General features: G+C 41.9%; 2 protein-coding genes across 5 annotated transcripts in view; one reads left to right on the plus strand and one right to left on the minus strand.

The window, feature by feature from the left end:
* Positions 1 to 135: 135 nt before the first annotated feature.
* sync (syncoilin, intermediate filament protein) lies at positions 136 to 4,208 on the minus strand. 2 transcript variants are annotated; one of them, XM_069176366.1, is made up of 6 exons: positions 4,099 to 4,208; positions 1,375 to 2,985; positions 1,071 to 1,285; positions 680 to 887; positions 466 to 590; positions 136 to 387 (listed from the first exon to the last, which is right to left on the minus strand). In XM_069176366.1, exons 2-6 carry the CDS (start codon positions 2,920 to 2,922, stop codon positions 339 to 341), a joined length of 2,145 nt encoding a protein of 714 aa, XP_069032467.1. In that variant the 5' UTR covers positions 2,923 to 2,985; positions 4,099 to 4,208; the 3' UTR covers positions 136 to 338. The 2 variants fall into 2 exon arrangements, with proteins under 2 accessions (XP_069032467.1, XP_069032468.1); XM_069176367.1 differs by having other exon boundaries at positions 4,089 to 4,208.
* A 13,576-nt stretch (positions 4,209 to 17,784) lies between these two features.
* nhsl3 (NHS like 3) overlaps positions 17,785 to 25,123 on the plus strand; it is a 39,638-nt gene continuing 32,299 nt past the window's right edge. For all 3 annotated transcript variants that reach the window (XM_069175789.1, XM_069175791.1, XM_069175790.1), the window contains exons 1-2: positions 17,785 to 18,121; positions 18,796 to 19,198. In XM_069175789.1, coding sequence (XP_069031890.1) covers positions 18,967 to 19,198 — 232 coding nt within the window. In that variant the 5' untranslated portion in view covers positions 17,785 to 18,121; positions 18,796 to 18,966. The remainder of the gene's footprint in view (positions 18,122 to 18,795; positions 19,199 to 25,123) is intronic.

Consider the following 25,123-nt stretch of genomic DNA (forward strand, 5'->3'; position numbering starts at 1 on the left):
TCTCCGTTCTCCCGAGCTTACTCTCACTCTATTACTCTGCGTCCAACTGTTTAGATCTTCAGACATGTTGCCCATATAAGTACATAAAGCCCTCTCTGCTCTTTAGAGACAGATATTAACATCACTCACACCGAATACAAGGAACACCAGGTCTTTATTCATAGCGAAAACCTTTCTACAAGCTGCAGTCTATTAAATCATTACGGACTCTTCTAAAAAAAAAAAAAAAAATCTCACTCTTTATGTCGGTTTTTTTTAACAACAACATGTGTCTATATGTATAAAGTGCATTCATCGACCCTTTGGAGATCACTATGCTGCAGATAAGAAATAATGAATTATGTTTTCTCCTCGTGGTCACACTTGTTATGGTCCTCAATGGCGGCCCTGTAAGAAAAAACAGTTCAGTTATAGTTCTTGCCTCAAAGGTTTTCAGGTGTGGTGAACACTAGATGATTAAATTACCTGTAAAGCATGAGCTGCTTGGTAAGGCTGTCTCTCATCTCTTCTATCTCTTTGGTTTTTCTCTTCTGAATCTTTAGCTCCATCTTCAGCTCTTTGCTGCTTTCCTCCAGAAAATACACCGTCTCCTGAAGGACAGTGTTTCATGCATCGAGGTGACTTATCTGGAAGCACAGTTTAGAAACAGTCTGTCATTTCTTAAGCTTCCCCGACTAACCTTGTACTGTCCAATGTCCTCTCTTCTATGTATGTAAATTAGTTTGAGTTTCTCCTCCAAGCAAGCCATCTCCAGCTTCAGCTTTTGCATCTCCTCTTTAAGAGGTCCCAGCTGGGCCTTCAGCTCTTGGGCCTGCTCTTTGGCTTTCACCTGGGCACCGACTGCTGCCTCTCTCCTCTTCAGCAACGCCAGCAAAATGGGTTCGTACCTGGAAGTGCAAACCGTTGAAGGTTAAACGGCGAAAATATTGTATCATTGGTTCTTTAGGCCTGAAAATCAGATACCAACAAATGCTCTTATGTTAAGTGTGAAAAGGTAAAAGTTACTCTCATGAATAAGTCTTCTAAAAACAGGAATTTCATGCAAAAACAGTACTAGATGTTGCGGGTACCTGTCCTCCAGTGCTTTCAGCCCACCCTGCAGATACTGCTGGATGTCCCCACACGAGTGCCTCCTGCACTCGGTCAGCTCCTCCTGAGTGTTGGAGGTCAGACTGGAGCGCTGCGCATGAAGCGCTGCTCGCAGGTCTAAGAGCTGTTGCTGCTGGGCTGACCTGAGCTGACAGCCCTCTTCTGTCAGCTGGAGCACCAGGGAGTTCAGCTTCTCCTGGAGGATGGGAGGAAAGACATTCGTATGTGGAGGTTTTCTTCGCAGTGTGACGCACAGATGAAGATTTTTCTTCTCGAGGGTCTTACCTCTTCTCTCTTGTGCAGCTCCACCTCCTGGCGCTGGTTGTTCAGAGCGGCCTGACTGTAGGCACAGTCCCTCAACATTGCAAACAGCCTCCTCTTCAGCTTCCTGAGCTCTTCTTGCAGCCCCTGTCTCTCCAGGTTCACCTTCCACATCTTCCTCTCCTCCTCTGCCCTCTCCTCCATGAGGCTCTGGATCTCCCTCTTCCTCTCCTCCCTTCTTGCCTCCTTCTCCCTCTTCAGTACGTTCATCAGCTCTGCCACTTTGCTGTCAATCTGCTCCTCACTCTTCTCTTCCTCCTCACTCATCTCCTCTCCTTCCTCTCTGCCTTTTTGCCCTCTCAGCTGCAGCACCTCCACCAGCAGCTCCTTCCTTTTCTTCTCTAACTGCTGCACCTCCTCTATGCAGTCCTCCATGTGAGACCCCAATGCCCCTAATTCATTCTCGCCAGATCCCAGATCATTTGTGTCCATCTGAAGGTCATGTCCCTCTTCAGATTCAGTGTCATCTACTTCAATCCCAGTTACATCTCCCTTTGTTTCTGTGTCTTTATTAAACATTTGTCCTGTCACTGTCCCCTCACAGTACATTTGATCCTTTTCTCTACCATCTAATTGCATTGGTGACCCTGGAAACCTGAACTGCAGATCGAGGACCTCCTGATCTGTGTTGAAATTACCTTCCTGTCTTGCCACTGAGAACCTTCCCATGTTGTCACAGCCGGGCAAAGGGTTTTGTTGGCTCCCATTAGTTGATAAACCCACTGTCATTGTGTTCCCGCTGTCCTTAGAAACTTCATCTCCTTCCACATGTTGACCAGCCCATGATTCTACTTGCATTGTCTGAGGCTCCAACTTCAATGGCCTCTCTTGCTGGATTGGCACCAGTGTTGTGCCCCTGTAATGATGAGGACTCTTACTGATGTGCACATATTCTTGGCTGTCATCGGTCGCCCAGTCTTGGGGCTCAAAGTCCATGCCAGCCTCTTCCATACAGCTCTCCAGCATGGCCAACATCCCCACCAGCTGGCCTTCGTACTCCACCATGGTTTCACTCAGTTTGCTACCTGCCGAGGTGAGAGGCATATCTGTCTGTCGGGACACTTCTGCGGTCGCTCCACACCTGCTGATGCTTTGCGACTGGTCTTGTGCCGGCCGGTCCTCTATTCCAGCCCTGTCCATATGTGTGTCAATGTAGCTGGTGGAAAGATATGCTTGGGGAGGTAAACTTGTTCCTACGTAGCTTTCCATTTCAACTTCCTCTTTGGCCTGACTCGATTCGCTCAGACTCGTTTCGCTGTAACCTGGTGTGTAGTCGGAGCCAAAGGGAATACCAGTGAGGTCCTCGCAGTTCTTCAGTAACTCATCCATCTCCTGCAGGTGTGGCTTTATTGAAGCTGATTGTTTTAGTTGTTGTCCTGTGAAGGTGAGTCCAGATAGGTTTGTGCGGCGCTCTCTTTGTCCCATAAGCATTCTGTCTGGATCCCCTTCCTCTTCTTTGATGAAGAGCGGCTCGCACCCAGTTGAGGGAACGCTACCAGCCAGGTCTTCCATTGCTTTAGCCTGATTCTTCTCGCCTGTTTCGATGTAGAAGTCTTCTTTATACCCGCCTCATTCCTTGACAGAAGCACAGGAATATATTAGACCGCCTTGCTGATGCACATGCAGGCTGGTAGCTGTCGAAGTTGGCATCATGTGGCATGTCACAAATACTAAGCCTGGCCTGCATTGACAACGTGTCTGCGTAAGTGTTGAGTTCATATTTTGGCCGGGCTTGTAAGTTATGCCGATGTCATTGGCACATGTGGACATGTAGAGCAGAGCAGGCACAGTTTAGCAGAGGGTATGCTACTGACAGCTGTCCCTTCAGGCTCGATGCCCGGTCACTAAAGTCACTGCCCGGCAACGGTCAGACAGACACACACCTCAGACAAGCCTACTTATGTATTCACATGGATTGCACAACACTGCTAATATCGACACATGCCAACAAGTGCCAATGCACAGATTACATTAGCAAGCAGATAATCATAACATGTCATTGTGCCTGCCGACGGATGGCCATTTGCACCCTTTTCCCAGCGGGTTTATAATGCAGCTGTAATATTACCCTTTGTTGTGTTTGCCAAGACTGGCCAGAGACTCCCCGACAGTAGATTGATCAAATTGACCCAAAAGTATCATCAGACTGAGATTTGTAATGGCGAAAGTTCACGGAAGACACGTGTGACATTCATGTGATATTCTAGTTGCTGTTCACTGACCAGAAACTCCTCCAAAAAAAATCCAAGATACAGCTCTTGTGTTTATATGAATCTAGGTCAGTCAGTAGACAAACTGTTGAGTGACTGTACATTTTAGAAGCCAGCCAGTCCTCTCTCACTTTGACTTTGCATGGCTGACTAAAGCTCTTGGGAAGAACATGACAGTGACCAGCTGTCTGGCTGCAGGACAGGCGTTGGCACAAGGCACATTCCTTTAGAGCTCCGCCACCCAGAGAAAGCACTGGCCTACATTTTATGACCATCCTAAACATAAACGTTTCTTCTTCAGTTAAGAAATAACAACATTTAAAAAGCCCTTTCTTGATAATGGATCTATGGACGTAGTTACTTAAACCTAGGAGGTACATGGAGGATTTTTGTGAATAATTTGTGCAGATTTGAAAAGTATCAAGTACATTTATACACCAAACCATCAAACATCAACGCCAAATGTACCTGAACTTACCTGTCAGCATCTGTCCCTGTTTTCTCTGTCCTTGTGCTTTATCCTGAGGATGAATAGCTTGACCAAAGTTGTGGTTCAGACGTACAAAGCAAAGTGAGTGGCAAAGAATGAGCGGGAGCAGCGGGTGCAGATGAACTGAGATGAGGGGGGCGGGGGGGGGAGGGGGGGGGGTAACGACAGTTGACCCAGCCTCCTCTCGCTCTAAGTCACTGTGCTGCTATGTGTGACCATGACTACCTCAGATCTGTTTAGGTTTATTAATAAACACTGGACTGTGAGAAAGAAGAGCCACAGCAGGCTGTTTAAGCCCAAGAGAGATAAAGGATTTGATCAAAATGGATCCCTAAGAAGAAAAACTGGTAGAAATATGTAGTTTATAACCAGTGAAAAAGGCATGAAAACACCTCACAATAATCTTTCTAAAGGGTCAATATGTTTCTTTGTCAGAAAACATATATTTTCTTGAATTAGTTGACTTGATCTTCAAATATTCTGCCTTTTTTTTTTAAGGTATCACAGTGTTTCATTTGTTGTTTCAAAAATGAGACCACCAAACTGAATGGCTTTGCAAGAAAATCAGTATTCAAACACGCACATACTGTAGCCAGCTCTTGTTCTTTACATCTGTGATACCAGTGGGATCAGAGGAGCTATAGCCAAAAGCATCTATTATGGTTGTTGAGGTATGTGTGTGTGTGTGTGTGTGTGTGTGTGTGTGTGTGCGTGTGCGTGTGTTTGTGCTGAAAGAACATGGCTGCAGGATTCCACCTGTGCCGCCTCATTATCGAGTGCTCTTTAAATAGCTGCCTGTACTTTTCTGGCTACTTCCCAGCGGCAGGATTGGTTTTCACCTAAACTTCTGACCCCATCAAATTGACTGGTGGACAGGTGTTCCTGCTCTCTAGTCTGAGACAAGACAACATAGAGGGCTGTGAATGACATAAAAAAGATGAGGCAGATTTAAAGGAAAGGGAAAAAAATTCCTCGGAGATGATGAAGCGATGATGAAATGACGGAAATGGTGTTGAGAGAGACAGTTAAAAGTATATTTTCCTGGGATCTTGAGCTGCAAAGACGATGTCTTTATGTTATTTTTACCCCCAAACTATGATTAAAAAAATCATTTTATCGACTCTCTTCTTTGTAATTACACTTTATCATGTATTTAAGATACATTTTATGGTGTGTATTTAATTTTGTTTTGCCTTACTTGAAATATTCCAAACCGTTCTTTAGACAGTACTTCTAAAGGAACACCTATAACAGTTTGGCACCACTAGATGGCCTCACAGTTTCATTTGACCTCTTAGACTAAAGGTAACATAAAAGAAAATGCAGAGTATTATAACATTAAGAAACAGTTCCAACCTCTCAACCAATCTTTTCTGTTTGCTTTTCATGAAAACAACAATTAAATGATAGTCATGACTTGGCTCTAAATACAAAATTATCATACTAGTAGATCTAGTTTTCTTCTGTTTGTTTCATTTCATGTCAAAGTTCCTTTTAATAAACAAATTCCTGCTTTACAAAGACTAGAAAACCAGAAAGAAAATGATGGACCTAAACTGTTTAAAATGAATTTACTACAAATCCCACTTTTGTGTGTGGGATTACCCTGTTTTACTGAATTATACAGTCTTTACAGTTAACACCCTGTAAAACAGTGACAGTCATTCCTGTGAGATTCTGATTCAGTGTTTCCACGGCACGGTAATGTCCCTAGTGCTCGAGACAAGATGTCATGTTTATCTAGTTCACCCTTCTTGACCACTTCATCTCTGTGTTTTGGCAAGTCCAGGCTTTGAGGGGAGAGATGGCAATTTATATGACGTTATGTCAACGGTTTGTCTGTTTCAACACATTGTTTAGCAGTGTTGTGATGATGCACACCCACGCAGCCTCTGGGAGACTGTGAGACGCTCCCTCACTTGCTTGCAATAAAAAAATCATCATCTTTGTCGTTCTTTTTTTTGACTCTTTTCTATCCATTTCCTTTGTAGCGGATGGAGCGATCATCAGTGTGTGTGCGTGGGTGTGGATTAGGACAAGGGGGTGCACCAAATATTTAAGGGGGTGTTGTGGTTGAGGACCCAGTGTCCCACTGAGATAGGCCATATGCTGGATTTTGATTTGGACAGGTCTGTTACTGTTTGCTCCAATCAGCAGAACATCCTGTCAGTATGTCCTCCTCCTCCTCCGTCTGTTTCTCTCCTCTAAGGTATCAGCATTCACAGAAAACTGAAATCATGAATGTTTTTTTTTTCTTCATTCTTCTGTAGTTTACTTTATTGCAGACATGTGAAACGTACATGGTTTTTGACTTTTATATTGTTCAAATTTCTTCCCTTTTCTGTCATTTGGAGCATGCAGTGCCGTATTTCTGGGCTCATAATCTGACTTTGTTAGTGGGCCACCTATGCTGATCATTATGTTGTGTATTAGTCACTCAAATCTGTTCTGGGATCAGTTAAGATAACTGGAGATCATCTTTTTTGGTATTTTTCAACACCTTTGCTGACTGGTGGACGATACATTTACCGCCTCCATAGCAAACCTAAATTCAAAACAAAACATATGGTTCATTGTCCTGACTAAATACAAGCAGTGATAGATAGTAATTCTTTAAAGTAGCGAACATCTGAACCCGCACAAACCACCAAACAACAAAGCTCAACAAATTCTTCATTTTGAAATTTTTCTTATTTAGAAGACAATTCAGTTGTCGAGGCCATCCATCCATCCATCCATCCATCCATCCATCCATCCATCCCTTCATCCATCCATCCATCCATCCATCCATCCATCCATCCATTTACTTCTGCTTACTTGGGGTCGTGTTGCGGTGACAGTTAGCCCAGACCTTCTCCCCAGCAACATTTTCCAGCTCCTCCTGCGGGATCTCAAGGTGTTCTTTGGCCAGATGAGATATATAATCCCTCCTTTGAATACTGGGTCTGCCTCCGGGTCTCCTACCAGTTGGATGTGCCCAGGAAACCTCTCATGAAAGGTGTCTGGGAAGCATCCTAATCATATGCTTGAACCAACTTTTAACACAAAGGAGCAGTGGCTCAAACTCATTTCAGATGCTTGTATCTGGGATGTCATTCTTTCAGTCACTACCCAAAGCTCGTGACTATAGGTGAGGGTGGAAACGTAGAAGGACTAAATCAAAAGCTTCGACTTCCGGCTCAGCTCCCTCTTCACCTCTCCGATCTTCATGTACAGCCAAAATAGTAACAGTTGGTTTTTTTCTGCATCCTACATGCATTGTTTCTTATAGATGCATCAGATGTGCATATGGTAATCCACACTCATGGAAACAAACATTGAATTGAATAATCCATAGACGAGCTGGGCATCAGTGGGAACACCTTTAAATGGTGACAGGCCCCAAAACTTTGGAAAAAGTTATCAGCATTTATTTATGAAATGACGTATGCTTTCAAAAATGTATAAGGCTAACACTGCTCTTATGTGGTTTATGGGGAACTGCCTGTAATGATACGGTCTCATGCCAACAAAAGGGATTTTAGCAGGTGTCAAAAATGTCATTGTGGCATTTCCCAAATTAGCCCTGTAGTGTCAATGTGATTTCTGCTTTGTCTGATCTGTAAAGAGATTGTAGATAATTACTGCGATGTGTTTCGATATGGTTACATAAATTGCCATAGGGTAAATCTGTTTATTTTATTTACTGTGTGGCAAGGAAAAGTCAATTGAGCATGAGCGGATGTCATTTTAATCACAATCATACTTTATTATCTCACTTTCACGCCTGGAAGTTTCCCAGAACATCCAACATCCACATACTGTTACGTCGGTAGTAAGCTGCCTTGCTCAAAGGCACCGTGACAAGCGTTTAATGAGCCAGAGTAGAACATTTTGTCGGCTGGTGTGTAGATTGTACTGGCTGCCATCTCATCACAAGCTTCTGACTTCTGTTCTCTCACTTTGGTCTTTGTTGTTCCCGGCCGTCTGTCATGTCGTGCATCATACATTATTGTCTCACGACTGCTAAGTGTGTTTTAATGACAGTGACCTCATCTTTTGTTTACTTTGAGGAGAGTGCTTCTACTACATGATTGTCAGCCGCCATCTTCTTACTGTCATCAGCCACCCAGTGTTTGCACCAGTTGGCTTTTCATGGTCTTAAGGGATCACTGAAGTAGGTGGTCTTGTGTCCTTCTTCAGTGTGTTTTTCCACTATTCTGGATTAAGCATGTTTCCTCTATTTAAAGATGACAGACATGCTTACCTTTAAAAAGACACAGAGGATATCCAGCTTGTTCCCACATTCCTTTGATTAACTTAAAAATCTTTTCAAAGTCACCTACTACTCTTTAAAATACAAACTGTAAGGGCGTCTCCCACTTTCCAGCAGTTTTAGTCTGTTTTGAAAATAACCAGCATTTAAAAGCATTGGAGCAGTGCCCAGATTTTCACTATTGCATCAACCTTTCATCATTTTGTTCAGTGTATCTTCTTGATGCTGTTGCACAAGCGCAACTAGTTCCCATGAAGGAACACTGCAGATGAAGACAGCTGATATGGAGAGATGAGACGAGCTGACAGAGATGAGATCACCCGTGTTCAGTTAGTGAGGATCATACGGTGGTTTCAGTCATTGGTGATAGGCTTTATGAACAGAATCAGCAGTCAACAATTAGATTACTACACAAAGTTTGATGTTGATCTGATCTTTTAGTATTTAGATTTAAAGAGAGAACTTGAATAGTTAGTAGAGTGTTGAGGCTGTTTGTGTTCATGCAAAACTGTGCGTACCAGCTTGCATGTAAGGTTTGTTGTTGGTCGGTAGAATTTCTCCCAACAAGGTAATTCATTTGAAGTAGTTTTGGAAAAAACAATTCTTACCAAAAATGAAATAAAATCATCATCTGCCAACGGGGGTAGATATTTCTTCTAACTTAATGAAACAGCTTTGAATTGATTTGTATCAGCAATGACTGCAGAGTCAGTGTTGCAAGAGCCAGATGTGTTGTTCACTTGTTTTAGAAAATGTTTCTGCAGTTTGTCACCACACTGACAGTGTAGGCGCAGACAAAGAAGTGTCAGTCTGTTGATCAATCGGGGGATCCACCATCTTGGTCCATACTACCCTGGCTCTGCCCTCATGTTGCTCACATGTTCAGTTTTTTCACTGATAATCTGAGAACCTTGTTCACAAGAATGTCCGTTCAGCTACTTGGTAAGGGGTGGACCAATCAGTGACCGTTGGGGGATAAGTGTGATGATACTGAAGTCGTGTTTCTTTCAAAATGTAGTTCCAATAATGGTGGCGGTGGTTGTAGAGCAAGATGAAGCAATGCTAACAGTTGTAGCAATGCTTGCCTGGACAATGCTTAAAATTCAATTTAAAAACGTCTATAATGCTCATTTACCAACATGGTTTTGCAGTCACATTTGGGAAGGGTATTTGTTGTTTACAGCTTGGTGAGTTTTCACGCACAACTAACAACATATTGTGGTCAGTGGTTAAAGGTTGCTTAAATAGTTTCAAACTTAACTCGAGAGTGGTTAGGATGCAACAACTGTAGACAGTCCCTAATGGAGCTGGCCAGACTGTGTGAAATATCTCAACATCTACTGGATGGCTTGTTAAAAAATTTGTATGGAAATTCATGACAATGTACCGTCTGACTTTGATGATCCCCTGACTCGAATTTGTGGTTTTGGTGAAAAAAATCAAATTAAATCTGGAAAATATTTGATCAAATACCTGCATAACTAAAGACATTCCCATCGGCCTCAGTCGTACTTTGATTTTAGTGCCAATTACTATTACTGTACCAAACTACATATTAGTCATGTCACCACAGTAGAGGCGCATTTAGCTCTTACTGGTGCTACTTTTAGCACAACTATATATCATAAATTCTCCAAGAGGACTCTGTTCAGCTGAAGCTCGCCTCTAAATCCAAACATAAACCGCTTAGATGTAAAGTCAGTGTTGTTAGTGCTATGACTTGTATGAGTATATTTGCATTCCTTAAAGAAATTGCAGTTTGATATTTTAAGTCATTTGATGGAGTAAATGATAGTTTGAAGTACTGCATTAAATACTGACATGTCCTCTTATAACGAAGTAAGTTGTTTGACATTTAACGTTTATGACAGTTAACAAATATATTTATTACACTCCCAAAGTCCGTAGACTTGGACTTCACAAATATGCTCTTAATCCCTGTTGTTTTGTGTAATGTTTACACTCGATAGAATCACCGCTGTGTTTTTGAATCTTAATTTGAGGCTATGCGAGTGCCAGTTTTGTTATTTTAATAAAGAATTGACAGAGGTCACCTCAGGTTTCCTGGTGGTGACGTCAGTGCCCCGTTTGAACGACCCCCTCGTGAGAGTGAAAACAGACAGATAGTTCAAATGGAAGGAGGGAGAGACAAAGAAAGATAGAATGAGGGATAGTTGGATGGGATGGATGGAAAGTTGTAGCCTGTTTTTGTCCGGCCCCAAACAACCCAGCAGCGACCACACCCTCAGGAATTCCTGCTTCAAAAATATTTCGTGTCATGTTTTTAAAGGAGCAGTTCTCCCTTATACTAAGTTTTCTTTCTCCATTTCACTTAATGGCTACATACTGTGGGCAATACAGTATGTATATGGATGTGTAATGATGTTAATGCAACCAGAGATTGAATAAAATGTTCTTTTTAGGTTTTTTTTTAATGATATTTTGGTGAAGAAGTACACACAATGCTGATTAAACTTATCACAGCCAAACAAATCTCTCTGTATTTCACAGTATATGGAGTTTTCAAATCTGGTGTCTGGTGAGACATTTGCGTGCTGGTTGGATGAACACTCGCATGGCTCCACCAGGCTTTTGCTCACAGCTTCAGTTTTCTTAAATCTCATTACAGTCTGGAAACGCGGCTCCATTAACATTCGCTCAGCCACTCTGAAGGGCGGATAAGTCAGTGACCACTGTCGGTGGGTAAAAACAATAACTTACACATTTTTCAAATGTAGTTGCAGCAGTGGTAGGGTCTTGTATACCAATTAGTTAAAGCTGCTCCAACAGTGTTCAAATGAACCCAATGGTGACGCCCAGTAGGATGCAACAACGGTAAACGATTCTCTATGGAGCGTACTCAGACCCATATCTTTACAATGTGAATTTTGGTCTGATAACACCAAGCTAGATGAATACATACTGACCTACATACTAGTCACTGGCAGAGCATGCCCACCAGAGACATACGCTGGCGAAGCTGGCTAACTACTGGTTTAGCAAAATGCTAACTTAAATGGGCATAAAATAAATGTTATCAAAAGTGAAATGTATTATTTTGTGTGGGTGTGACATTTCATCCTCCGTTTTCCAGCTGCAGCAGATGTGAAGGATTAAGTTACAGCAGAGTCTATAATATAACCCCATGTTGACAGTGTTTTTGTAATTACTCTCACTGGCAGAACAAAAGTTCTCCACTGCTGGTTAAAAATAGCAAAACATGCCATCAGCTGACTTCTTTACCTCCGTAGCTAAAAGGAAAGTGAAAGAATTGCAGACTGTGGTTTGGAACAGCTATAAAAAGGTATCTCATATTTAGCCCTAATTTTAGTGTCATTTTTACTTGAGGAAACATGTAACTCTGTGTTTGTATCTTTGTGTGTATGAATTGCCATCCAGATGGCTACACAGCCAGCGTGCTTTGGCTCTGACTGCTCCCAGATTCTTAGAAATACTTGATTGTCCACCAAGAAAACAGTTTGACTCTGAACGTCACACACACAGGGATTTGTATGCTTGTTCTGACTGTTTTACTATTTCACATTTTAGTAAAAACACAACATTAACTGTAGCTGGTCATGTACCATTTATAACATTTATAGTTCTTTTTAATCTAATTTATGTTTGTGTATGTGGGTCCAAGAAAGGTCAAGTCAACCTGAACGAGCCATCTTCAACTCGTACAGGACAAACGCACTCACTGATGGGCCAGTAAAGTTTGATGAACGGCTTACGGGTCACAAAGCTGATGTATGACAGGGTTACACACACTTATGGAATTTCTACCCACCTCCTCCTCTTCTGTAGATAACATCAGACACCAGAAAAATCTTTCGAACACTGATCAAACCTAAAAGTTCAGTTTCTCTAGTTTCATAAAAATGTGTGCTACAAAGCAACAGCTGTCATCTCACTAACAAGGAAATGGTTAAGAAGAGGTATAGTGACAGCAGTTAACATAGTTTACAATACAGCAATCCATACTGCACTATTTATGGGTAGTTTGTGTCATTTGTCTGCCTGACATGTGAACTTCCTAAAAATATATTACACACTTGTCCTTCAAAATGAGAGTGGAGTAAATTTAAAACTTGCTGTTTCACAGATATTGCCTTGTTTTAGTATATAACTTACAACTTGTAAGAAAATGACCCTCCTTCAGCCTGACTGTCTCTGTCAGCTGGCTCTCGGACAAAGTTGTTCCCTGGAGACACAGTAAAGCAGATAACAACCTACTCTTACAGCTTCATTTTCAGTAGGTTCAACCCTTTTTTTCTTCATTTTCCTCTCCTCATCATATCACTTGATGCATGACTCAACAATATTTAATCTACTTTCTCCTTTTTTCTTATGAAGGCAATGAAATGGACACCGCCCTCGCCCTCCTACAAAATAAAATGTGTTCTTTTTGTGTTTGCATAAGAGAGAGGTCAGAGGAATGTGGTAGGGACAGTGAGGGACTACGTCCAGGAGGAAGAGCAGCAACATGCCTGGAAAACTCTACTGCAAAGGGGTCGGAGAATTTAAATTATTTTTTTTTTTTTTTTTTTTTTTTTTTACCTCCTCCTTTGTCTTTTTCTTTACAGTTATTCACTTTTGAACTACCTTGGTTCATACTTTAGTTCATTCCTATCTCGGTCCCCCCTTTTTTTCACTGCCACCAGAGACTCCAGCCTCTATTCTCGTCCTAGGCCAGTGAGACAAAGCTGTCTCTGTTGCACAGAGGAATCCCCTCTGTGTGTTTCACAGCTGAGTATCAACCTGGAACCTCTCTCCGTTCTCTGAAACTATTATTACATGCCATAATTTTCTCTCTGGCCTCGTTTCTTTTTCCCTCTTACCTCCCTTTCCACCCCTCCCATCCTCTCAGCCAGTTTATGTTATAAATAACAGACTGCAGAATGTATTTTTGCTCTTTTGTTGGAGCTTTTGACGATTCGTCAGTTCTTAGAAATGCATTGCTAGACGATAAGCGTGCATTCATGCGTTAAATTAGTGCAGTTTAGACATATTTTGGTGTGTTTTTTATTGTAGTTACAGTGCTGTGAGCTTTTGTTTGAGAAGGGGACAGACAGAAGCAGTCGGCGCAGAAAGAATGCGTCTGTCGCAGGACAATAGCAGGTTGGGAATGATAATGCTGGTCCGAGAGAGCTGGGCTTATCCCCACCGGCAGTATGGATTTCCTGCCTGCAGCCTCCTTTCAGTCACATCTAACTCACACACATGCACACAGGTCACTGACAGAAAGTTCTTATTGCTGTCATTACTCTGTTAGTACTGTCTGATCATGTCAGTTTATGGTACTGTGTGGCTGGTCAGTCTCAAATGTCCTTGAACAAGGTGTTGGGACGTTGTTCCTTAACTTGACTGTATCCTTGCACTCCATTATAGTGACACAAATATTATAATTGTACAATAAAAAACAATCTGAATGTAGCTTTTAGGGCTGGCATTACCTTATGATGTATAAATTCAAGCTACCCAAGTCATTTTAGAGCTATAATTTAATAGCCTATTTAGGGCTGGGTCCTATGATGGTATTTACTGCCAGACCTACAAACTCAAACTGTTTACACTGAGTTTTCTATCCTTTTACCTGAGATTGTTTGAGTTTTTCTTGAAAGTGATTTTATTTGTTGATTCTTAGCCACACTAGCAGTTTTACTGATATGGAGGTAGTGTTCATTAGTCTGTCTATCACGGTCCAGTCTGAAATATCTCAACAGTTATTGGTGAAAGATGGTGAACACTAACCCGGCGACTATTGCCCTCAGCTTCAGATGGTAGAGCTAGTTTCCCACTAATTATAAGTGGTTAAATCCATGGTTGCTCCTGTCAACATGGTGAGGTGTCCTTGACCGACACTTGGCACTGAACCCCAAGTTGCATCCAATGGCAGGCGAGCACCCTGCTGCCATTTGGTGTGTGAACAGGTTGTGAATGTGTTTGTGAATTGTTGAGTGGAAGCCAAAGCCCTTTGAGATAGCTAAGGTAAAAAGGCGCTGTATAAACGCAGACCATTTCCCATTATAGTCAGGTTTGTTCAGCTCCTATGAAGGGTGGACCAGTCAGCGACCAGTGAGGGTTGAAGTAGTTCCAGTAATGGCAGCGATGGTAGTGTTGGTGTGGTCAGTACTGATTGGTTAATGGCTGCTCCAGTAGTTTCAAAATTTACATGAGGTCTGCACCCATTAAGATGCAACTACTGGAAACAATTCCCAATGGCCAGACTCATATATTTACACAGGGAATTTGTATGGTGTAATACCAGAAATAGGTGATAATGGTGTGTCTGCATGTTAGCATTATCATTGTGAAGAAGCTAACCTGCAGACATTAGCTCAAAGCATTGCAACATCTAAGTAATATGCATATACTTGTCAATTTTGTCCACTGTGTATCACCATCGCTGAGGCAATAGGCTTATTGTAGACTTTTGACAGTTTGGACTTGTTTTGGGCAGGGGTTGTGTTTTATTTGCATATAGTATTCAATATAACTCATGTATTCATATTGTTTTATCATTTCGATTTATAAAAAGGTTTGACAAAACAAAATTCTTGGCATCTACTTCAAAGTCGTATTCCAAAACTTGCTCAATTGTCATATTGCCTATATACTGTACTAATATTGTACATTTCCCATACAAAAGTATTAAGATGTAATTTTTCTTTTGCAGGATTAAGGATATTGTTGAATAGAAATAACCAGCAAATGTCACTACAACAGTTACAAGGAGAGAAACAAAGGGAAACAGACGAAGGGAGGATTGGTGATACATTCCCCAGAAGGCTCATAGTGTTCTGGTGGTTAATGATTTTGTACACACACACACACACACACACACACACACACACACACACACACACACACACACACACACACGCACGCACGCACACACACACATACATTCACACAGGATCTCTACAGCTCCCTTGCAGACATACTGAGGGTGGCTGTTTTCTCTCGTATCGCCATGGAAACGTTGAAACATTTCAATCTGTTGGGCATGAGTGAACTAGACTATGACTCAGACGAACCCCTCCCAACACAAGTGTACACACATACTGTACAGTATGGATCCCCTCACCTCTCTCAGTCTCACACACACACATACACAACTTGACAAAAACATCATCGCACACAGACATCATGAATTATCTCACATTAATAATCGGCCAATAGGTCCGATTTTGGAAAAGCTAATTAACTTTTAATTATTTTAGATGGGAGACAAAGGGGATCTTTCACCCGATGTAAATGTGACACAATGGACACAGTGTATTTAACAAATTCACTCCATATGTATTAATTCCCTCAAGGCTGTAGACGATCCTTACGATTTTCCATTCTGCTTTCTCATGAGATATATGGCAAGAGGCTGCTGACTCGTGCTGACAGTGTATGATCGACTTGAGGGATGATGGCTATTAAAGTCGGAACATATGGGAACCATATGTTCTATGAATTTTTTTTGTGTGTCTTTTTTTTTTTTTAAACCTGACTGACAGTGATACGCTTCGGTGCTGTGGCAGAAATAGCCCAAGGATCCCAACAGACAGGTAATTTGGCTGCCTCATCTCAGGAGCTAAATGAAGTCAAGGACCCACAATTCACTGCTAGACTATACATGAGGTAGACCTTATGAAAAAGACATTGAATTTAAATCACATGTGCCGTATATAAGGAATTTATTCTCACATATGCTGAATGTGTATGTGTGTGAAATTCATTTTTACCTACCAATAATAAGTAGTCTTGTCTTAGAGGATGAAGAGGCATTGTGACTGTCTTTGATCGCTGGAAAACTGACTATAAAAAAAATTCTGTGGTGTTGTTAAACCAGGTGCATTATATTGTTTTCTATGCTATTCTATGCTTTGCTAAAACTCCAGCAGCACTATTGTACCTGTATTTTTCATGGGGATATCCAGTCTTACCTATTCTCTTATATTTCTGTTGGATCTTTTCTTTAACTAACAAGTTGTTGGTTGTTTGTGTTACAATCTTCTGTTAAAGGGTTTACCAGAGGGAAGAGTTTGGGGGTTTTCACAGATATTAATTTCTTAATAATAACATACATTTTCAGTCTACATTCTTTTGGTATAGAAATTGGAATTGGAGCCCGAACAACAAATCTGCCATCCAAATTTTATCAGCTGATATTTGCCTAGCACAGATATATTGGTATCGGCGTATATGTCTGTGACACGTGGCAATATGAAAACTTTTTTTTTTTTAAAGAACATAATGCAGCTTGAGGTAAATTATAACTTGTTCTGTTTGTGTTTTTTAAGGATAATTATTCATGATTACTAAATTCCCAGTGAAGTTTACTGTTTTAATGAAGTTCAGATATCTCCATCACAAGTGTCAAAAGTTTGATATTTTAGGGCTAATTGCAAAAAAAATTATTTTAATATACTATATTTGCAGTATTTTATTAAAAGAAAATTATCCAATATAGATCTTTGTTTTTGTTATCCCTAATATCAATATCAGTATCGGCCTCAAAGAGCCAGCATCAGTCAGGCTCTAATTTCAATGATCATAAAATATTGGGCTGTTCATTTAACATTGATTACACTATAAGTATAATGGAGCCCTGTGTTGCTAATGGAAAAATTGCATTGTATAGTCACACTTGTGTCTCAGTCTGTTCCCCCAAGGCTGCGACACCGTCCCCTCCTCCACCTCCAACCCCTGTCCTCCAACTTCCCCACACTCCTCCACCACATTTAAACCAGATGAGCCAGTCTCACAACACACATGCACAATTATATGTACTCCACCCACTTCTGACAAATGTCTCCCCCTATCACCCTCACCCAGCCACCCACCCAGCTACCCAGCCAGATGCAGTGATGTCAGCCTGTCTCGTTCCCCACATCAGTGCAATTTGAACCTCCGGTCAGATTTCAGTGGCAGAGGTTTCATGTTCAGGGGGAGCACAACTGAACATGACTTAAAGGTAACTGCCCCCTTGTGACTTGCCCTACCGGTCTGCCTAATTATTTGTGTGTTGCATTTAACAGGGGGTGTTGGGTTTCCACCTGGCCACACAGCGACAGGGAAGAGCCACCTCCTCTTATCTGCAAAAAACAGCTGAATTTCTTCATCTTTGCCAAGCAACCTTCCAACACTGGACCGATCAGTTGTTTCACAGGAAGCTATGTCATCAGATTTCGTTATTCAAAAAAAATTAATTCCGTCTGTGTGAGAAAGCTGCACCAGAGTTATGCCAGATTTCCCGTCGGTTATGGAGTGATTTATCTGTGACTACACTGGTCTAAGGAGTGTTTTTTCTTTACTATAGCTGCCACAGTGGATCATTGCCCAGGGGTTCCCCTCCTGAGGGAGTCTGGGATGTCTACACCTGATCCCCATGAAGAAGGCGGGGAGAAAAGACAAAAGGAAATCCAACTGCGGGACAAGAAACTACCCATGCAGCTCAAGTAAAAGTCTCAACACTGACACTAAAATGCTAAAGCCCCAGCTGGATGGAAGGGGAAGAGAAGCAGCCAGCGCTGGAACCGGCTAACTCCTAACAGCACTGTAAGAGGGTGGAGGAGAGGCTGGCTCTCATACAGAGGGAGGGACGTGCTGTTCAGAGAGCATGGAGCTTCATTCACCCTGCTAAACACACACAGACACACACACACACACACACACACACACACACACACTCACTCTGTGAGGCTGTTCTCAGGCTGAGAGAAGAGAGGGGAGCGGAGGAGAGGACAGCGCGCTCGCTGAGTAAGTTGTATAGTCATGTCAGGTCTGACTATTTTACAGCAGGAACTTTGTATTATTTAAGGTGACAACATGTGGAGGGAGCATGTGTGTGTAGTTAACTGTTGTTTGTGTGAACGTCTTTGTGAAGTAAGAAGTATTCTTTTAAAGTTTTTTCATTTTTGGTTTTATTGAATTGAGCTTCTTTCTCTTCTCTCACTCACCTATACACTCTTTTCTGCTGATGTGAACCACATGGTACGCATGCATGCACACACACACACACATGCGTACACACAGACGCTGCAGAGGTCTAGCTCTCCTCCCTGGGGCCACGGCATGCACAAAAATGAGGGAATAGAAAAGGGAGATCGGGGGCGGACAAATGACGGGAAAACTTTAGTAGGACAATGTGGGAATGCTCTTAATATTCTGTTAAAAGTCAGGCTGGTATAGTTTCTTCTTTTATTCTCTTTCTGCTTATATTTTCAATAACTTAAATTTGTAATAACTCTGCATGAGTTTGACTGATTCCAGTTAATCTAAATATTATTTTTAATCTAGCCTTTTCTTTGTGTTGTTCCTGATTTCTCACGCCTCTCTGTCCTTCCTCTGGCTTTGTTTTTCTGACTATTTTTTTTATGTCTTTCCCTTTTCGCCCTCTTTCTCTCATCCTGCTGATCTCATTGTTGTCCCAGGTGGTGACAGGCAGGAAAAACAGAGATACTAAGAGAGGCCAAAGAGGGACGGCGTGGTTCATCAAACCCTGGAGAGCACGGAGGTTTCAGATCCTGTGGCGTACCTCCAACAGAGGACATACTGATCCAGGCAGAAGTACCGGGCCTTAGTGTCCAGGACCGACCTCCAGGATGTCCCGGAGGAGGTCTACAGGTGACCTGGTGCCCAGGGACATCACTGAGATCTTAGCCCGCGAGGCGAGGGCTCAGCGTGGGCAGAGGAAGCCAGGAAGCTCCTTTGGACAGGCCTTCAGCTGGTTAAAGGGGAGCCGGAGGAAGAAGAGCATTGGCAATGGGCTGAACCGCACTGGTACTGGAGGGACAGATGCCAAGCTGGGACTTCAGAACCATGACCCTACAAAAGGTGAGTAGGCCATGATGTTACACTTAACCTTCTTTAGTTGAGGTGTTCAGCTGATGCATCAATGCAGTGACAAGGCGATCAAAGAATCTTTAGTGACAAGATAATTAAACTTTTACAAATTTTAAAGCCTTAAAATTTCAATTATTTTTCACATTTACAGTATTTTTTGACCATGAAGCTTTGTTAAGATTTGAGTGTTCAATAACAAATAATGAGAGAATGTTTAAGGGTAATATTTAAGTATAAGAGACTCAGTGTCCTCATAAAATTCAGCAAAAATAGAATTTCTCATTTGTCAGTATTTATGAAAGTGAAAAAGGCCTATTTAAAGATCCCCTCTTGTATCTAAAATACTCTACTTTGAATGATAATTTGTGCTTGATATGGTTTTTCCTCAAAAAAGTGATAATTTTATAAAAATTATTAAAATGACATCTACTCCTTCTCCCTCATCACAAATTCCTGAAAACATGTAATATATGCAAACACACTTCATTTCTAATGTTTAACTGCTCAACACAAGATGTCTTATAATTCTCTGTTAAGTCCATTGTCAGTGTGTGAGCACTGGAGTCTTGAAGTTTCCTCATAATACTTGTACAAGTTAAATATTGGACCAGGATCAGCTTCCCAACAATTTGTGATGTCACAAATCCTGCTTATAGTCACGCCCCATAAAATCAGATTTTCAATGGGCACAGAGAAACTTTGCACTCAAATATATGTAAAAAAAAACAACAGCCTTCTAGTTTTAAACTGTGCACATATAACATTCTACAGTGGAGCTCAAACATACAACTTTTGGAGCAAAAAGAACAAAGGGAGGGAAGCTTTAAGGCTAAATCTGAACCATGTGATATCATTAATACTGCACAGATCAATATATTTGCAGTAACAATGGATCAAATGATGCTTGTCATGTTAAATTTGTTGCTTTTAGTGATGAACCCACAAAGAATTACCTCTCCATGATGCAGTTCTCTTCAACTCTATCAAGCGTTTTATGTTTTTTTTCAGCTCATTGTTTTGGTTTAATGGCCTGCAACTTTTACTGTTTTCTTTCACTCTCCCCGCTCTAATGAACCCCATTTTTTAAGCAGCTAGTTGTTTTCAGAAGAAACCTCACACCTCACTGTTCGCAATTTCCACAGCACCAAATAGGAGAGCTATACATAGTAGTTTGCAATTAGGTGAACATATTGGAGCATTTACAGAACAAGAACCAGTTAAGAGCCAAATATTTCCCTCATGAGTTGGTGGAGACATAAATAGAGATAAAAGGAGCTCCAATTTACCAATTTCAGAAACACAACTTCAAAAGGATGCTAATGTTGCTCCGTGTCTGCTGAATGTTTAACTGTGCAAGTGTTACCTAAGATGTTCTCCATAACAACCTTAAAATATTGATGTTTGTGTTGTTTTTGCAATTTGTTACACTTCCCCCAATTGGCAAAAAAACCAACCAAAAAAACACTCAAGATGTAAAAGAAACTTAAGAAAACATACAATTAATTGCTCAACATTTTGTAGGCAGGGACAGCAGCAGTTCCTGAATGAATGAAAACTTGTGTTTCCTCGTCAAGGTTAAGGTTGGTTGAGGACCAGCGTTATTTTAGCCACACTGGTTTGGTGTAATTTCATCTGTCATGACCACAGCCTGTGGGTCGTGACATGCTTCCGAGGAATGTGTTGACTTTTGGATTAAGATGGAAAGTTAAGAAAGATTTTGTTATCATCAGGACATCAGTCTGTACTTTTATAACTTGGCAAAAGTGACACACACAAAAACAGGAGTTTAATCCCCTTTTCTGTTTACTGATGCGTTTGCTTGGTCGGCAGCACAGAGATTACCCACAGTCCCCACTTCCTGTTTTTGTTCCACCTCTAAACCCATCCCTTTCTCTTCTGTCATTGTGCATGTGATACTGTAGTATCCCTTGGAAATCCAGATTCACAGTCTTTCAAACTTTTCTGGTCTGTTTCCTTTGTGGTTTTTTGTACTTGTTCTGCCTAAAAGGGACATCCATGATCCCTTATTATGCCTTACGATGTGGTCCTGTTAAGGTCTATAGAGAGCTGGGAATACTGGATGGGTAACAGACAGTGACTCCATTTGAAACCAAAGATTAACCAGTGGTAGTGCTAATAATTCCCCTGCAGAGGATGTGGTCAAAGGCTGATGTGAAGAATGTGTGGGAACCATATTCTTTTGGCATTTTGTGTCTGTGATTTTTCCATTTTAAGACTAAAGAGGACTTGTGTGAAGTACAACAAGAAGCACATAGTCATGAACACCCAGCTAGGCCAGCAGTTCTGTCATTGTTTCACAGCATAATAGGTGCTGTTAATGACCAGTTACTGCTTTTGCCTTTATTTGGTGTTTTTGTCACTGTTGTTTTAGTTGGTCTGTTGACTTGAGAGGATGGAGACTGACTACAGGTGAATCCTGTCAGATGAAAGTTTGATTTTGAAAGTAAAACATCTGTGACATCTAGAAGAGCAGAAATTGGAAAGTAGACAACATGACGTTTCCTGTTTTGTGTTCATGCTCAGAATATTCCAAAGCAGCTGTTTATATGAACTGCATGATGTCATCCACAGAAGATGGTTCGGCTCTTATTCTAACAAAAGGAACAATCATACCGTTTCACAAACATGAACTGCCAGTGCTTTCTGTCTCACCTGTGTCTGTGTGTGTATGAGCACATTGTTAGTTTTGGACCGTCTTGTTTTGTTTGGAACCACAGAGAAAGTGAGGAGGGCCTTTTTTTCTCCCGCCAGTAAATAATTGGCGCATTGCACCTTTATTATGTCGCCACAGCAGTTCATTCTTTCTGAACCTGCTGGGCGACTTCATCAACCTGAGGAGACAAACAATGAGTCTCTACCAAGAAAAGTGTCACACAAACACACACGCAAACACACTGTAGTTTCTGCACACGCAAGTACACACATTTCCATCCTCATTTGACATAAGACCCCCCCCCCCCCCCCCCGTCCATCTTACATGGCTTTAGTATGTATGATAGAGGATGTTGCACAAGTTACTTTGACCTTTTCTCCATTTACAAAATAAAAAAAGTTAATTGTCTAGAAGTTAGACGAAGCATTAGCACTTCACGATCTCTCTGCGACTAAAATTAAAATAAATAAAATTAAAATAAAAGTCTTGCAGTATGTGGACAAGATTTAATTAATTTTCCTTTTTCTTTGATGATCCACGGCACCTTCCTGTTTCCTCGTGATAAACCTGCTGTCAGCATCTTTTATTATGTCCCCTACTGGTTTACTTCCATGTAGCTGTTGACTGTAATGTGCCTTTGTCGGTGGGTTTACATTGGCCGTGTCATCCCTGCATAACTGGCTCAGATCTGCTCCTCTGTGATCCAGAGCTCTGCCGTCCACCACTGACTGCCGGCTATATTTTATAGAGATTCTCCTTCTATAAAAAAGAGAAATAACAGTCTTTGATGTGCTGAATTCCTGGGAGCCGTGTATCAGAGCAGTGTGTGTGTGTGTGTGTGTGTGTGTGTGTGTGTGTGTGTGTGTGTGTGTGTGTGTGTGTGTGTCAGTGCCTGTGAGCATGCATGTGAGCGTGCGTGGCAGCCTGGATGCCAGATTGGGCCTAGAGTTATGCGATGTAGAGGAGAGATTACAACGAATCACAAAGCCCTATTCAGCCTTGAGAGGACTCTTAGGGAACACTCTCTCAATGCTTTTTTAATTAGAGCGACTTCTCAGCACACACACACACACACACACACACACACACACACACATACACACACACACACACACACACACACACACACACACACACACACCTCTCACTCCCTCTCACAGGTTCTTGCAGTTTCTCAGTGTATTCATTACTGCATATTACTGTTTTTGATTTTTCTCTCAGATTGCCTAACACCCTCTATTCAGCACCACTGTGGGTGTGTTGGTCACCACTGCTTATTATTGTGTAATCAGCGTGTGTTTACAGTCGTGAGTGGACGTCTGCAGCGCTGCATGCGAGGGTGTGCGACCGAGTGCTACCCTGTATCAGAGGGTATCTTCTGTTTGCGTGTGTGTGTGTGTGTCAGCAGCATATTGCCGGGCTTAGGGCGGCGCCAAGCCAGCGCCAACATTCATTACATCACCTCCACACACACAAACACACACACAAGGGTGTACAGAGCCCCCCGCAACTACCTGCTTTGTCCAGCGCAGCCCATCTTTGGCTTTGAGCAGTGAGGTCATTCTGCACAATCCCTAGGATTCCACATGTGTGTGTGTAGTCATTGTTTTCTGCATCAGTAAAGCCGTGTGTGTGTGTGTGTGTGTGTGTGTGTGTGTGTGTGTGTGTGTGTGTGTGTGTGTGTGTGTGTGTGTGTGTGTCTGTATGAGAACGCTTTTTACTGTCACAAGTGAAGGCCTTGTAAATCTGTTTGTAATGGATCCCATTCTTTGCTTGGTTTTCTCTATCTGCATGGGTTTGTGTAGGTCTGAGAGTGTGTGTGCGGCTGCCACATCACAAAACACAGTCTGGGTGTGTAGATTCACAAACTACAACGTAGATTACAGACCAAAGCAGAGTAATTGAAGAGCAAACATCTCATTACATAGAGAACATTGTATACAGCCTCTGCTTTATTACAGGCCACAACTCAGGGCCACTTTAATCCAGCGTGACAGGATGGAGGCGGTGAGTGGAGGGCGAAGGGAGGAGTGTGAAAGTTTAATGCAACCCCGCCACGTCCCCTGCGAACATCAGCTCGCAGGTAATTTCACCTGGGTAAGCAGATACCTGCAGCCCTCATCCATCACCGCGGACCTACAGCCACGTCTGTGAGGTAAACGTCTCCCGGGCAACGGCATTGTGAGGAGCATGTCGCCGTGGCAGCAATACCGCGAGGCAACAATAGGGTCCTGACTGTGATGTCGGAATGAAACATTAATCGTCTTTCAGGTCACGTTTAATGTGAGGATATATGGAGGAGTGGCGTGCAGAGGTGAACTGCAGCAGAGCGGCAGAGTAAACAGACAACATATAAATAAGAGTCTCAACATCCCACTGTTTATGTTTATCAGGTTTACTGTCAACTACATGATGATACATCCCAGCTCAACCCATGAGATGACCTGTGTTTGTTTGTCCCCATTACCATTTATGATAGTGTTTTATCATATTTATTTTAGCTAATAGGGCATTATATCTTATTTTAGTCATTTTTAATGCATTTCCATAAGAAATATGGTTAAAGGACGCATCATTCTTTAAAAACGTCTTTATCATAGACACTTACATGCACTGTATGTAGGAAGAGGTTACTAAAATTACTCCCGCTTTTTTCCAGAGGTTCTGTTTATGGAATAAAAGATTGTTTTGTCGGACATGAAGTGTGTTTGATGTGGCAGGGAAGCATCTGGAAGACATCAACAGGGGACTGAGGGAGTGGGAGTCTATATACACAGGGATATACAACTGATTTACCCTCAAGACTCTGTGTGTGTGTGTGTGTGTGTGTGTTCCTGTTACGTAATGTGTTGTAATAGATACACCTGTTGAACGCTGTTTACCTGATCCAGCTGCGTGCTTTCTCTGTCTGACTTTTTCAGACTTTTTTTTTCCTCTGTAAAGAGAAGAATAAATGAGATGATGAGAAAGCGACTCAGGAATCCAGTCAGTCTTCAGTAAAGTTTGCTTCCCGGCTACATCTCTTGTGGCCTCACAGACTCTGAAGCTCGGGCACTTATATTTAGCCGGCTGCAGATTGTCCTCAGGACCTGTGTTGTCTGCATGCTTTTGCCCAACAGCAAAAGAAAAGTCACTGCAGCAGCAGCACTTTAGACTTGTAAATGTACATATGGAAATGTCACCACCGGCCAGCAAAGAAACTAATTAGGGGTGCTATTAAGTAAAGAAATGCCCATCCCAGT

The sequence above is a fragment of the Embiotoca jacksoni genome, unplaced genomic scaffold, assembly GCF_022577435.1.
Source record: "Embiotoca jacksoni isolate LCO1_2020_lvr unplaced genomic scaffold, fEmbJac1.0.p SCAF_7, whole genome shotgun sequence".
NCBI lineage: Eukaryota > Metazoa > Chordata > Actinopteri > Embiotocidae > Embiotoca > Embiotoca jacksoni.

Coding starts and splice junctions, on each gene's coding strand:
- sync (XM_069176366.1), bottom strand. CDS start 2,922: ATGGAAGACCTGGCTGGTAGCGTTCCCTCAACTGGGTGCGAGCCGCTC. Junction 1,286..1,374: donor AGCTGCACAAGAGAGAAGAG/GTAAGACCCTCG, acceptor CCCATCCTCCAG/GAGAAGCTGAACTCCCTGGT. Junction 591..679: donor AGGACATTGGACAGTACAAG/GTTAGTCGGGGA, acceptor ACTGTCCTTCAG/GAGACGGTGTATTTTCTGGA.